Source organism: Lepeophtheirus salmonis, chromosome 7, assembly GCF_016086655.4.
Source record: "Lepeophtheirus salmonis chromosome 7, UVic_Lsal_1.4, whole genome shotgun sequence".
Lineage (NCBI taxonomy): Eukaryota > Metazoa > Arthropoda > Copepoda > Siphonostomatoida > Caligidae > Lepeophtheirus > Lepeophtheirus salmonis.
The window spans coordinates 41,111,457-41,124,850 of NC_052137.2; the positions used below are offsets into that span (position 1 = coordinate 41,111,457).

At 33.1% G+C, this 13,394-nt stretch overlaps 1 protein-coding gene across 1 annotated transcript; it reads left to right on the forward strand.

The window, feature by feature from the left end:
* The first annotated feature begins 1,249 nt into the window (after positions 1–1,249).
* LOC121121279 (uncharacterized) lies at positions 1,250–8,195 on the forward strand. Its single transcript, XM_040716175.2, has 2 exons — positions 1,250–1,476; positions 2,468–8,195. Exons 1-2 carry the CDS (start codon positions 1,383–1,385, stop codon positions 7,891–7,893), a joined length of 5,520 nt encoding a protein of 1,839 aa, XP_040572109.1. The 5' UTR covers positions 1,250–1,382; the 3' UTR covers positions 7,894–8,195.
* The last annotated feature ends 5,199 nt before the right edge of the window (positions 8,196–13,394 follow it).

The following is a 13,394-nucleotide window of genomic DNA, read 5'->3' on the forward strand; positions in this document are numbered from 1 at the left end:
GGGATTGCTCAAACCCACAGCCAATTCATCTTGAGGACTTGAAACTATTTTTTTTTTTTTTGTATTAGAGAGGTTCTTTGGATGTATGTGATGCTTTGGGGTGGTTTCTAAGGATCCAGGGTACCTTCAATTACCCTGGGCAACCCAAGGGTTTGGAACTATTTTTTTCTTATTAGAAGGGTTCCATGGATGTATGTGATGCTTTGGCGGTGGTTTAACTATCTCACACTACACCTGGGACCCCGGCCAACCCGAAAGATTTGAAATAGTGTTTGGTGTTAAAGGGATTCTCTGGATGTATTGGATAAAATTGAAATGATTTTTTGAAATCCTACACTACCCCTAAGACTCTAGCCTATCCTAGGGCGGAGGGTATTCAACCAAATTTTAAGAGAATGGAACAAACAAATATGTTTAGATATTTGACATAAATAATATTTAGTAAATTTATAATGTGTTATAAAGTTTGAATAAAATACAGGCAATTTTCCTACGGGGCAATCTTCCAAGGGCAATTTTCTCCAGGGCAGTTTTCCGTGCCTGCTTAAATGTTTATTTTTTCGTTAAATAAAAATTATACTCTTTCCATTTTTAACTGATTGAAAAGAACAATTAACCCCTACAAAATTACATCTAAATATGTGTAGACTTAAAAGTTTGAATAGATATGTACATATCTCTTGAAACCTATTATTCAAGGACACGTTGTAAGCATTTACCTATATGTATAACTCAGGTAGCTATGAACAAGATGATGAAATCTTCAATATACTTTTCTAAGTTTTCACACAGCTTAAATATCTATTTGTTGACATTATTTAACAGATATTCAATAAGTACATAGGTGGATTTTCATAAAACACTACTATTTGACAGGGAAAATATTAATAATTAATAGTCATAACGTCATTTCATATGGATTTAGTAAAGAGTTCACTCATTTTTTATCGAATTTGTCAAGGAATTCCATGAGGAAATTTGAAAGCAAGTTTGATAAACATACATATATAGCAAGAAAGAAACTAATGGTTAGTTCCGTTTACATATTTCTTGTTACTTTTTGGATGATTGCGGAAATGAAAACTAGGGGAGGATGACTCTTAAAACCATGCATGTAAAGAAACACCTATTCAAAGCGTATAGAGAAACAAGCTGATATTGAAGCAACCACATAAATGCAGGCGTGCGCTCTTTTTGAATGAAGACACATATGACTGAACCAAAGAAATGTGTTGGTTGTGACTGTTTATTTTATATGTACGTGGATTTAAGACAGAAGAACATTTTTTGGTCAGTTATTAATATAGTGCCGTTGAAAGTTCACTTACGAATTAAAGCAAATCAATTTCTTTACAATATCGGTGTGTAGTATCCACATAAAAATGTGGAACAATCCAAAATATTTTAGTTTGTTCAGATTTGCTATAATAGGCATTTTGTTGCATCTTTCTAGTGGGACATTCCTTCTAAACACATGTAAGATTATTTCAAATTATCAATAATAATTGTCCAATAAAAAAACATGATGTATTATTGACTTTAACACTGTAAAATAAACCCTTATCTTATAGCAATTATATTAATTAGTGAAATAAGGATTTGTTGTTTTTCAAAAATAAATACTACAGAATTAATCAATAACTTGAAACTCAACTGGTTTTAATATATTTTAATGTAGCGTTATTATTAACATGTCTACTATTATAAATGTTGGAACGAAATAGTGTTTAACCTTCATGTATATATACATATTTGTATCTAGACGCACATTTTTAATGCTCTAGGCAAAAACATAACATTGCTTCTTCATTTTTTCATGTTAAGGTCAAACTGGGCACAAGAAGTACTGAGTATATAATAAACCCATAGTGATTAATTATGTATAATTAACCCCACTCTCTCACATATATATGTAACTCTGAAAATAACTTTTTTGATTTCATTATAGGATCCCATAATTGTTTTATGAAATTATAATTGGCATGCCCTAATTACGTATTATAGTAATTATTGCACTAAATGCTAATTTCTTAGCTCTACTACTGATAAGTGTACCTTGACCTTTTTTTAAATAAAAATATTATAAGCACAAACATACAATTGTTTAATATTTTGACCAAGGTCACAACATCGTCTTTCTGGTGTAGAGTGATAAATAATAGTCAATAGTCATGGTTCTCAATTTTTATTATGTGTAAATATGTAGAACGATTGTCCTTTAAAGTGTCATTTATAATTAAGTTACATAAAAAAATATTTTGCAATCATTTTGATTTTTCTATAAGTTGACGACAAGTTATGAGGTATTCAAGAGATTGAGGGTAAATATGACTAATCAAAGAATAATTACATATTTAATATTATACCCCTAACTCATTTGTTATATGTGAGGGTATATTTCTTGATATGTGTGTTGAATTGAGAGGTCAATACTGATTTCAATCAATTTAATTTCCCTTATTTTCAGCCTCTTCAAGGCCGAAACGTCAAAATGAAGGGAGCTCCAACATTGACTGTCGGGAATCTCCAACTATATTCAATTATCCAGATCCAGAAGACTGTTCAATATTTTATCAATGTTCGGTTTGGACAGGAATAAAGAAAAAAACCTGTGGATCTCTTTTTTTTAATCCAGAGTCCCAAATTTGTGATTGGCCTCACAAAGTGAGTCGTTTGAGACCCGAATGCTCATTTCAACAGGAAAGTCGGACTCCACATCAATCGCCTCAATTTTCTCCCTACACCCCACCCTCAACTACGTCTTCCCCATTTAAATCAACACAGCCTCGTCAAATAGCTTTCGACTCTGGTAGATTGGAACAGCCTCGCGCTATTGTTAATGATGACTATCCCTTTGAAACGGATTCCTCCATTGTCATTCACTCAAGAACTGTTCCTAATGATCTCCACAAAAATAGCCGTGATTCTTCTCAAAGATTTGTTCTAACTCCTGTCATTAATAACAATCCCATTTTTCCTCATTCTCCAAAAGCATATCCAATCCTTTCCAAATCCCCGATTTCCAATATTCGTGAACCTCCACCACCTCTGCCCATATCGCATACAACGTTTGAACAAGTGGATACTCATTCTTTAGAAACAACACCCTCTATTTACACTACAACTACACCTCAAACGACTATTTCTACAACACAAATTTCAATTACAACAACGAATGAGCCGTTGGACTTTGGATTCCCTCCAAAGAGATTAATGTATTTTCCCCAGCCTATTTGGACAACACCAAGTCCTATACCAGAATTAGATTTTGCATTCCCTCCTAAATCAAAAATTGGTTTCCCTACTGCTCCTCCTTACGAGTTTTCAACTCAAACTACAGAAAGTCTCCAAGTTGAGGATCAGCATATCTTACAAGAGGATCCTATTTTAGAAAATGTTCATCAAAATAGCTTTGAAACCCTAAAAATCGATAATGTAGTGACTCCTAATTCAATTATTTATGAAGATAAACCTTTCCATAGTCGTCATAGAGTTAAAGGAACTAAAGTTCGAAAAATCAAAAGAATCCGATACAAGAACCCAAAGGAAACCCCCAAAAATATACATATACTTAAGAATAATCGAAACAAACTCGATATTAATAGCTTGGAAAAAAATAAAAATCACAATGAAGAAATTATCAATAATTTTGGAAGAAAATCCACTACTACTGTCATGCCAAATCTCCTTCAAGAAACTACTTCTGAATTCGTGACTCGTCCTTTTGTACCTGCTTTTGGAGAGTTAGATGTGACACATTTCGATGATGAGTTAACTATACCAACATCATCAGCTCCTTTTGAAGCAACGCCAACAACAAGTACTAATCCAATACATCATCCAGATGAGAATACAACTCCTTTACTGGAATTGAATGATCATTTTGATTATGACACTGATCATCTTAATGAAGGTTTGTTTGTAACAAATCCCCCTGAAAATGTAAATAGTTTAACTAAAACATCTACTGGAATACAACTTGAAGAAGAATTACCAATTGATGAAACGACAGCTTTATTGACCACAATTAAAACGACAACGTCATCTACAATTCCATTGGATCTAACAACGATAGCATCTACAATTCCATTAGAACTAACAACGATAGCATCTACAATTCCATTGGAATTAGAAACAACAGCAACATCTGTTGACACAACAAGAACTACAACAGCATTTACTACATTAGAAACTTCAACGAGTCCAAAAATATCTCATGAAAAAACAACTTCCAAAACACCTTTTAAACGATATCCTTTCAATCGTAAGCGGGTATCTTTGATTCGATCACGAAGGCCTTCGAAAAGTGATGAAACATCTAAAACTGAGCAAGAAAAGGAAACGAATTTAAATCATGGAACGCATTCTCCAGAAAGACCAAGGTTTTTTGGAAATAAAAAATCAAAAACCAATTTGACCAATTCCGTACATGAAAGACTTTCGTCTGATTCCCTATCCTTAAGAATCAGAAATCGACAAAAATTGTTTGGTCAAAAAAATTCAAGGGTTTATTTTAACAACAGAGTCCGCTTCAATGAAAAGAGCCGTGAATCGACAACCACAACGACGACAACTACCACTACCACAACAGCTATGTATGATGATTTAAATTATAGGGATCCAATCTATGACGATAGCTACAATTTAGACGAAGATTACTACTATCAAGCACATATTGAGTCTAAAGTAAAAACAAATGAAGGAAATAACCGAGCTGTACTCTCGCTACTTGAGAAAGCCAAGGTATCTCCTCCAATAAATAGCATACTTAGGGGGAAAAATGTTCAAAAAACATTGTTGGATATCTCAAATAACGCCGACCACTCTGTAACCATTGATGTTGAGGACGAAATGTCTAATGAAAGGACATTCTTATCTCCAAAAGAGGATGAATATCATCCTGAAATTACAGAGCAACCTTCATCCAGGCCTATTCTTCATCAGAGAAATCATGAAATGAAGCAAGAAGAAAAAGAAATTGAAAGCCATTCGATAAAAAGTAATGTTCAAAATATAGATCCTGACACAAATGATTCAAATACTAGATTAAGACCTCTTACATCTCTGTTTGAAAGAAGCAGGCAGGATAGACCTAGATTTTTGTTAAATCGAAAGTATCCTCGTCCTCCTAAAATTGGTAGTGTAAAACCTATCTTATTCTCACATACTAGAAGATATCCAACACAAAATACAAAAGAGAATAAGACCTCATTTAGTTATCCAACAACCGAGAGTAGCTCGACAAAAGAAACTACCTCCACATCGGCCTTTTCAGAAACAGTGTATACTGATGTACAATCCACTTCTACTATAATTGCTACCCCTTTGCCTTTATCACCTGTTATAAATATTAGTGAATCTACACGGTCCCCAACCACCAGTACAACTCAACTGTCCACGTCGACAACAATTGTTTCCACAACAATAATGGAAACTACTCAAGAACCCACTTCAAGTTCTCCAGTGACTGTAACTACTACTCCCTCAATTGCCATGACCACCTTTACTTCAACCGAGGATTCAAAAATATCTCCAGAAAAGGAATTAATTCTTAAAGTTGAGCAAGAAAATCAACTTGATGAATCTAATTCAAACAAAAATGAAAGTATGATGGAAACATTGGACATTGATGAAAATGACTCAATGGAGATATTTGAAACAACTACCCAAATTCCTGACAGTTTTGGTCTCCTCGTATCACTAATGGATCATCTTAATCTTGAAGCCATTTTAACTTCCACAACACTTGGGTCATTTGAAGAAATGGAGTCAACTACTAAAACAATCATAAATTTGAATAAAGATAGCTCATTGGAAAATAACAACATGGATGAAGGTTTGGCATTCACAACCGATATCATTCCTGATACGACAATTTCCTTAGAAACAATAAGTCCAGACTTAACCAGAGGTCCCCTCACAACAACCTTAATTAAAACCACAAATTCATCAACTCTTATTGATGCCAGTTCAAAATCGACATTTAAAACCACAGATGTTCCATCTACTACAAAGGTTACGACTACAACAGGTCCTTCCACATTGAAGAACGTTGCAATCATCTCAACAACAGCAAGTACATTATCAACAACAATTTCTTCAACTGTGCCGACTACAATAACCACTACAACAACAGCTGAAACAACTACAACATCAACTACAACGACAACAACAACTACTACGACAACGACGACCACGACAACTACTACTACCACGACAACGCCGACGACAACGACAACTACCACGACAACGACAACTACCACGATAACTACCACGACAATGAAAACTACCACTACAACGACGACGACAATAACTACTGCATCAACAACAACAACGGCAACAACTTCTACATCAACAACAACTACAAGCATAGCTCCTACAACCAGATCATCATCAACAACAGCTTCTACTACCACAACCAGCACAGTAACAACCACGTTCTCCTCCAAACACACGGAAATAAATTCTAATATGAATAATGAACATCCAACCTCTGAGCCAACTAACATCACTCCAAACATAGTAAATTTTCTCACATCTGAAAGCCCATTGTCATACTCTACACTTGATAACAATGAAAGAGTAATGGTTATTTTACCTGTTTCTTGGACGAGTAGTGATCCTACTATAAATGTTGTGAACCTTAAAGAAGATTCAACCACTCAATTTCAAAACAATTTTGATAAATTGCTGGAACAAAATCCTGAAATCTCAACTTTAATATCAACAAACGTAGAATATAGGACGGAATCATCATACAGTGTGAAAACATCTAGAACCAATTCAGAAAAGACTAATGAAAGCGAAGACGTCAGTTCAAAAGATCCAATAAAAGCTTCTTCCTCCCCGGATTTGTTAAATGAAGAAGATTTTCTTCCAAAACCCGTTACAGAAAACCCAATATTTGAATCCACATCTACAATGATGGCTTATGAAACAGTTACGTCTATCAAAGTAGACCGTTCTGAAGAAGAGATAATTTCATTTTCACATGATTCTGTTGAGCTGAGAGTCCCACAGAACTCTTTAACAACGCCATCGATCCAAGTTACAGAGATTACAGACAGATCTGTTGATACTACAATTACTAAAAACATTGACCAAGTGAACATAGAATCAATAACAACTCAATCTACGCCCATATCTGAAGTAGAGACGACAGAAGCTCCCAATAAATCATTCGAAGAAACTACAATTAAAATAAGTTTAGAACAGGATAGCAATTATTCCAATGCTGTAGAGGCTTCAACATTGGGTATAGCTCCAATTTTTGAAACAACTACTTCAACAACTGAAGACAAAATTAGCACTTCCATTGGAACGACAGTTCCTACCCCTATATCTTCAACTATTTCCACCACGACAATCATTGTTACTGAAACAACAACTACGACAGTATCATCTACAACAACAACAACGACAGTATCATCTACCACACCCACAACAACATCTACTACCACTACCACAGCAACATCTACGGCAACCACCACAACAACAACATCTACTACTACAACTTCAATCCCAGATGTAGTAACTGATACCACATCTACTGTAACTCCTATTGTTGTTGAAGTAATCACGGAGACATCGACGACAAGGAGGCCAAGATTTATTAGTCGAAGAGATAGAATTAGAAAGAAGCTTCAAGCTCAAATCAAAGGTGAAGATCCTCAACTATCATTAATTAGTCTCATCAACGCCAATAGCAAAAGAACATTCCCTTCAAAATCCCCATTGAAGAAGTCGCTTTTTGACAAATCGTCCTCTCTCACTTTTCTTCCTAGTGGACTTGTTCAGAAAGAAGAGAAAAAAATTGATTTAAAGAGTGCAGTAAACAGACGAAACCAGCTATTTAAAAAGAGACTTAATAAAGATAGGCCGAGTTTTGGATGAGAGATTTACAGATAAATTTAGTTCCATTCAGTCAAAAGCTATATGTATAATAGTTAAATTATTTAATGGAGGATTCATTTGCAAATCCAATTATTTTCATGACCCTTTTACTATAGAAATTTTATAAATTTTGTTCTGTAAATCCTTTGTCTTTATTAAGACTAGTTTTTTTTGTGCTTCATGCTTAGTTGTTATTTAGTACCTATATATTTAAATATTTGTATGTGTATTCTGGTCTATTTTGACTATCTCCTCATTGATAAAATAATTCAGAATAAATAAATGTCAATTTTTCACTATGAGTCATGTGTATATTATTCCATGGATTAAGCTAAACGGATGATGTATTATTTACTTACTTAATATATATGACGACTAGAATGGACACATGGTAGAGTGCAAAACCTCTGCTTAAACTCAAATTGAGTAATGTACCTCAGTATATTCCAAAGTGTTAGTCAATTATCCATTTTTTTTACGATTTGTGTTACCTTGACCACTCAAAATTTAATGGCCCCTAACTATGACGATATATAATCTTCGTACCAAGTTTGTCCAAAATCGATATTTTAACCGATCTTTCAAAAAGACAAGATACCTAAAATTTAAAGTAGGATGTGTGTGACTATAACGTGCTTAAAAAATAAAAAATCCCAAATGTATTTTGTTGTGAGCTGTCGGTTCCCTCGTCTCAATTGAAACGTCATGGCTATTTCATAATTTATTTATTTTGATAAATAAAAGAAGTAATCATTTTACTCACCTTATGATCCATTTCGTAAAGGACAGGAATGCAATTTCTTGATGATCCCTGGTCGACTATATATATTAGAGTGTACCATAGAGATCACAATCCTATTCTCTCCTAGGACAAATTACAATTTTACTGAGGAGGATAGTAGCATTGAATATTTGAAGAGGTTGCCTGTTTTCGAAAATATGATGTCAAATCATACCCTCTATGGTACCGCTACAGTTAATTTCATTCCCACCGAATTCATCCGCTATCTTTTCATTCCTAGTAATTTCATTCGCAGTAAATTCATTCCCGTACATTTCATTCCCACTTTGAAGAGGGATATTTAGTGACGTAATATGGCTTATGTTTCTATACTAGTTAGTAGTTTTTGTGTAGGGTTGTAGAGGGAGGGCTTGAAAGTCGGCAGTCGGCACTGGAGATGAGTGATGATTAAGATTGATAATTTTGTTAAGGATACAAAAAGCGTGCGAGAGGAAGGGAAGAAATACTTATGGTATCATTGTCCATTGACTAAAATAATAAACATCTTCCTCTATCTAGAACGTTATTAATTCCCGTCTTTATTATTAAATATTAATATAATATTAGTAAGGTTGATAATTTTGGTAAGAATACAAAAGCGTGCGAGGAGAAGGGAAGAAATACCGATGGCATCATTGATTAAATAATATACATCTTCTTCTATCAAGAATGGTATCATTCCCACCTTTATTATTCAATATTAATATAATATTAGATGCTGATAGTCGATAGAGAACTGAATAAAAATCCTAGATAACTTCGCCTTCTCTCTGGATTTCGGTAAATGGAGGCCCAGGAATTCGGAAAATACTTATCCGATGAGAAATAGATGGCTTGTCGGATTTGTTGATATAAATGCGCCTTTAGTCCCTTGTCTAGAATTACACGCCACTCATTATCCTCATCTCATATAAAGAGTCTGGATATTCATCTATAAAATCAAGTTAACGATGAATACTTCAAGTCAGACTTTAACTTTGATCTAACAAAGATGCTTATTGCATGTAATATAACCTTATCCATTGCTAATCATCCAATGTTCAAAAAAATTATGGAGAAATACACGGGTAAATTCTTCCATTCCGAGGAGCCATCATTAATTAATGGAGAATGTTGGTAATTATGTCATTTATAGAAATATCCCTATTGTAATTGTGAAGTTAAGATAATTTTCAACATGTTTAGAGTCATCCACACTAAATTACGAAATGGAACTCTGAATTTTGTACCATCTAACAGTAAGTATTCTTTTCTTTTTTTTAATTTTAATCATAAAATATTATTCTATTTTAGCTAAAATTATCAAGAATTATGATACACAACTCATTAAATCGCAAAAAAAAAGTGGTGAAATGGTCACAACATTGGGGCAGTAGCTTTGGATGGTTCGCAACTAGTTTGTCTGACATTAGCTTCTTCACTTAAAGACTTGGGTATGATCATTAGTAAATATTAAATAGTAAATAAATATTACTTTTTCATAGCTAGGATTAGCTATGGTTGATAAGCTCCAAAAAATGGTGTTCAAAAAAACTCATAAAAGGCAAAAACAACTGCTTAAATGGGCACAACAACGGGGGTAGTTGCATTGGGTGTAACATTATAATTAGCAATTGTGCGAATCCTTCATGATAATAGCATGTTATTTTACAAGCATAAATAACGGGGGGGATCCTTTTTGATGCTCTTAATAAAGAGTAATATCACCGTACATTACTACATAATTAACTTTTGCTCGAAATCTTTACGATGGATTTAATTCTAACATTTTTTTTATCAGTATATTTATTCTCTAATTTTTTGATTTTGACATTTACTTTATTATTAATAATTATTTAGATCTCATTGGTAGATATATATCTATCCTATACACAATTGTATATAGCAACTTCCACATGAAGAAGAGGGGTGATTATCTTGTTGATTAAACTCCACGTCTCGCTTGTGTTTTTCAACCTAAAGTTATGACATATTTAACTGGATTCCGGTGTTAGAACAAGGAAATATTTATTTGGATCAATCTAATATTTCAATATTCTGTATATATATTTTATTGTTATTAGTTATATGATTCTAATTGTTTAATTTTGTATATTTAACATAAATGTATGATGGTTTATTTTTTAGTATGTAGATTATATTTAATTTAAGCCTTCTTTTTGAAACTTGGAGCTTCAAATATATTTCGAAATACTCTACTTTGTCGTTTCATTAGTTATTATTCTGAGAATATGCTTCATAATAAATTACAATTTCATGGAGTGTGACGTTTTCAAATCTACATTAACGGATAAAAAATGTTTAGTATACGTAGTATATCTCCATTAAACATTTTGCTAATAAATACTTTCGTTATACCCTCAAAAATCATAATAAAGTAGACCGCTGATAATCACATCAATACTTTAAACAATGACACCATAACTTTTTCTCCCTCCTTCTCCTTGCACGCGTTTTTCTCTACAGGATTATCAACTTTAGTGATTAGTGATGGATGGGAGACGGATACGAATGATTTAAAGTGTTTATGGATGAGAAATGACGTCATGATAAATCTTTAATAATGAGTAGAAATGGATACCCAATCAATTAATATTATTTATACCTTGGGAAATACAAGTAAATCCCATCATTGATCCTCCTCTTCTTCATCGTCTATTATTACTTCATCCTACTTCTTCTCATCCATCGACCATCGACAATCATCATTTTCATTATCCCCTATTCTCTTACCTTCCTCTTTTCAAAATTCAAATCTATGTAAATAATCATTATTAGCAAATTGCTCGGGCCTCTATCTCCCTTCTCCAGGATCACTTACTCTCCCCAGCTTCACGCTCAAATCCAGATTGAATCCCACAAGTTACAACAATCCTAATCATTCATAGGAGGATCATGCTGGGACTCGTCATGGATTTCTAGAATATATCATCCATCCCCTTCACATCAAATTACAGCTGTTCAAACTACAATACATAGGTTTTAAAGTATTTTGAAGGAATCACGGAATAATACTACTATGGTCCGTTCGGAAGAGTCATTGACATTCATATGCAGTCCATTTCTTCGTCAAGAGGCTAGGAAAAGGATTGTACTAGATTTATAGAACTAGATAAAGATGGGGACCTCGTCCATGAAAGTTCACATACATTTCTGAATATGATATATAATATTATATATATCTAAACATTTCATTAGCTTATCACAATCATTGGTTGTTCTGTGCTCACTTCGATCCTTCACTTGTGCTTCCCTCACTGTGCCTCGGCAAACAACTATGTTCTTAGTAGCAATAAACCATCTTCATATTAGGAGGAGTTTGGATCCTAACGAATGGAAGTAAAAACATGGTTTAAATGCCTTTCGAAATAAAATAGGATTTTTATGGGTTGATAAATACAAGAACCCAATTGATCGGTTGAGTTGTTGAACTTTGAGGATTGAATAGGATAAGGAGATCTTTAAAGTTTGAGGTTTAAGGTTGAAATATCATTTACTAATATAATAATAGCTATATTTTTTATTTCACAGTCAAATTCAAACTCAGAAAGTATATGCCTAGGATGGAACATTGGACATCGTTAACTATGAAACTTTGACCTATCTAGCCATTTGAAAATGAAATTTGTGAAATTGAATTTACTATTAGTGAAGGGATTAAGATGTTTTAATTTTAAAGTTATAATGCTGAATTTTAACAGTTTCATTAAAGTTCCTTCCGCAAGTTGTACAGAAGAATATAATCCTCAATTTCTATTTTGAGGAAAAAAAATTGTTGCTCAAAAAACCATTTCGGATTCATAAACGATCACAAACACTGTACTTACTTCCTAATGGATTCAAATAAGTATTTGTGTAAGTGCATGATATACATGGATAGGCTGTCAGAAACCCCCTTCTATTGTATAAAACAATAAATTGTGATATGTTTAACCTTTACTTCTATTTAATGACGCTGTTTTAAATCATTGGAAATAAATCGATGAATATAAACAATTTTATAAAATATAAAACTTGGGCATGATTCAGAATCATTTATTGATTCCACTTGATTTTTTATTCAACTCTCAATAAATTGAAAAAAGAATTATTCAAACAAATATTTAAAAAACCTGTATTGAATCAATATAGCCAATTTTTAAAGATTAAATTGTAACGTATTAGATATAAATTTTTAGTATATATATAAAATATACATTTAAAAAGTATGATGCATCATTGATTGCTACACTACGGTATCAAGCTGTATTTAATCCAAATTGGTATCAAGGAGTACAAGCTGCTGATTTTACTTAGGCTCAGTTCAACAATTATTATATCCTAAAACTTCCATATTGCATAAATAATGATATAACATCGTTAACTTGTCCTATAGTAAATCCAATATTAATATAAGCGTTCATTTTAGTTAATAAATGATTTTTAGTTAAGAAAACCTGCACAACCGGTCGGCCGGAATGTATTTTTGGATATTATATGGGATTTATGATGCTCAGGGAAATGGCTTTGGAATTTTTTATTCACTCTAAAGTTAGAGTAGACTTGAGTTAACTGCTACCTGAATGTACGAAATATGAATAATCTGTAAAGGAATTAATTCTTTTGATGATTCAGTTCTTTTATTAAAACAGTTCAGTTGGTGACGTTGCACTTGTTCGGGTGTGTAAATTAGAGTGCTCACAAAGTAGCAAACTAATGAAATACCGTACAATACACAAAT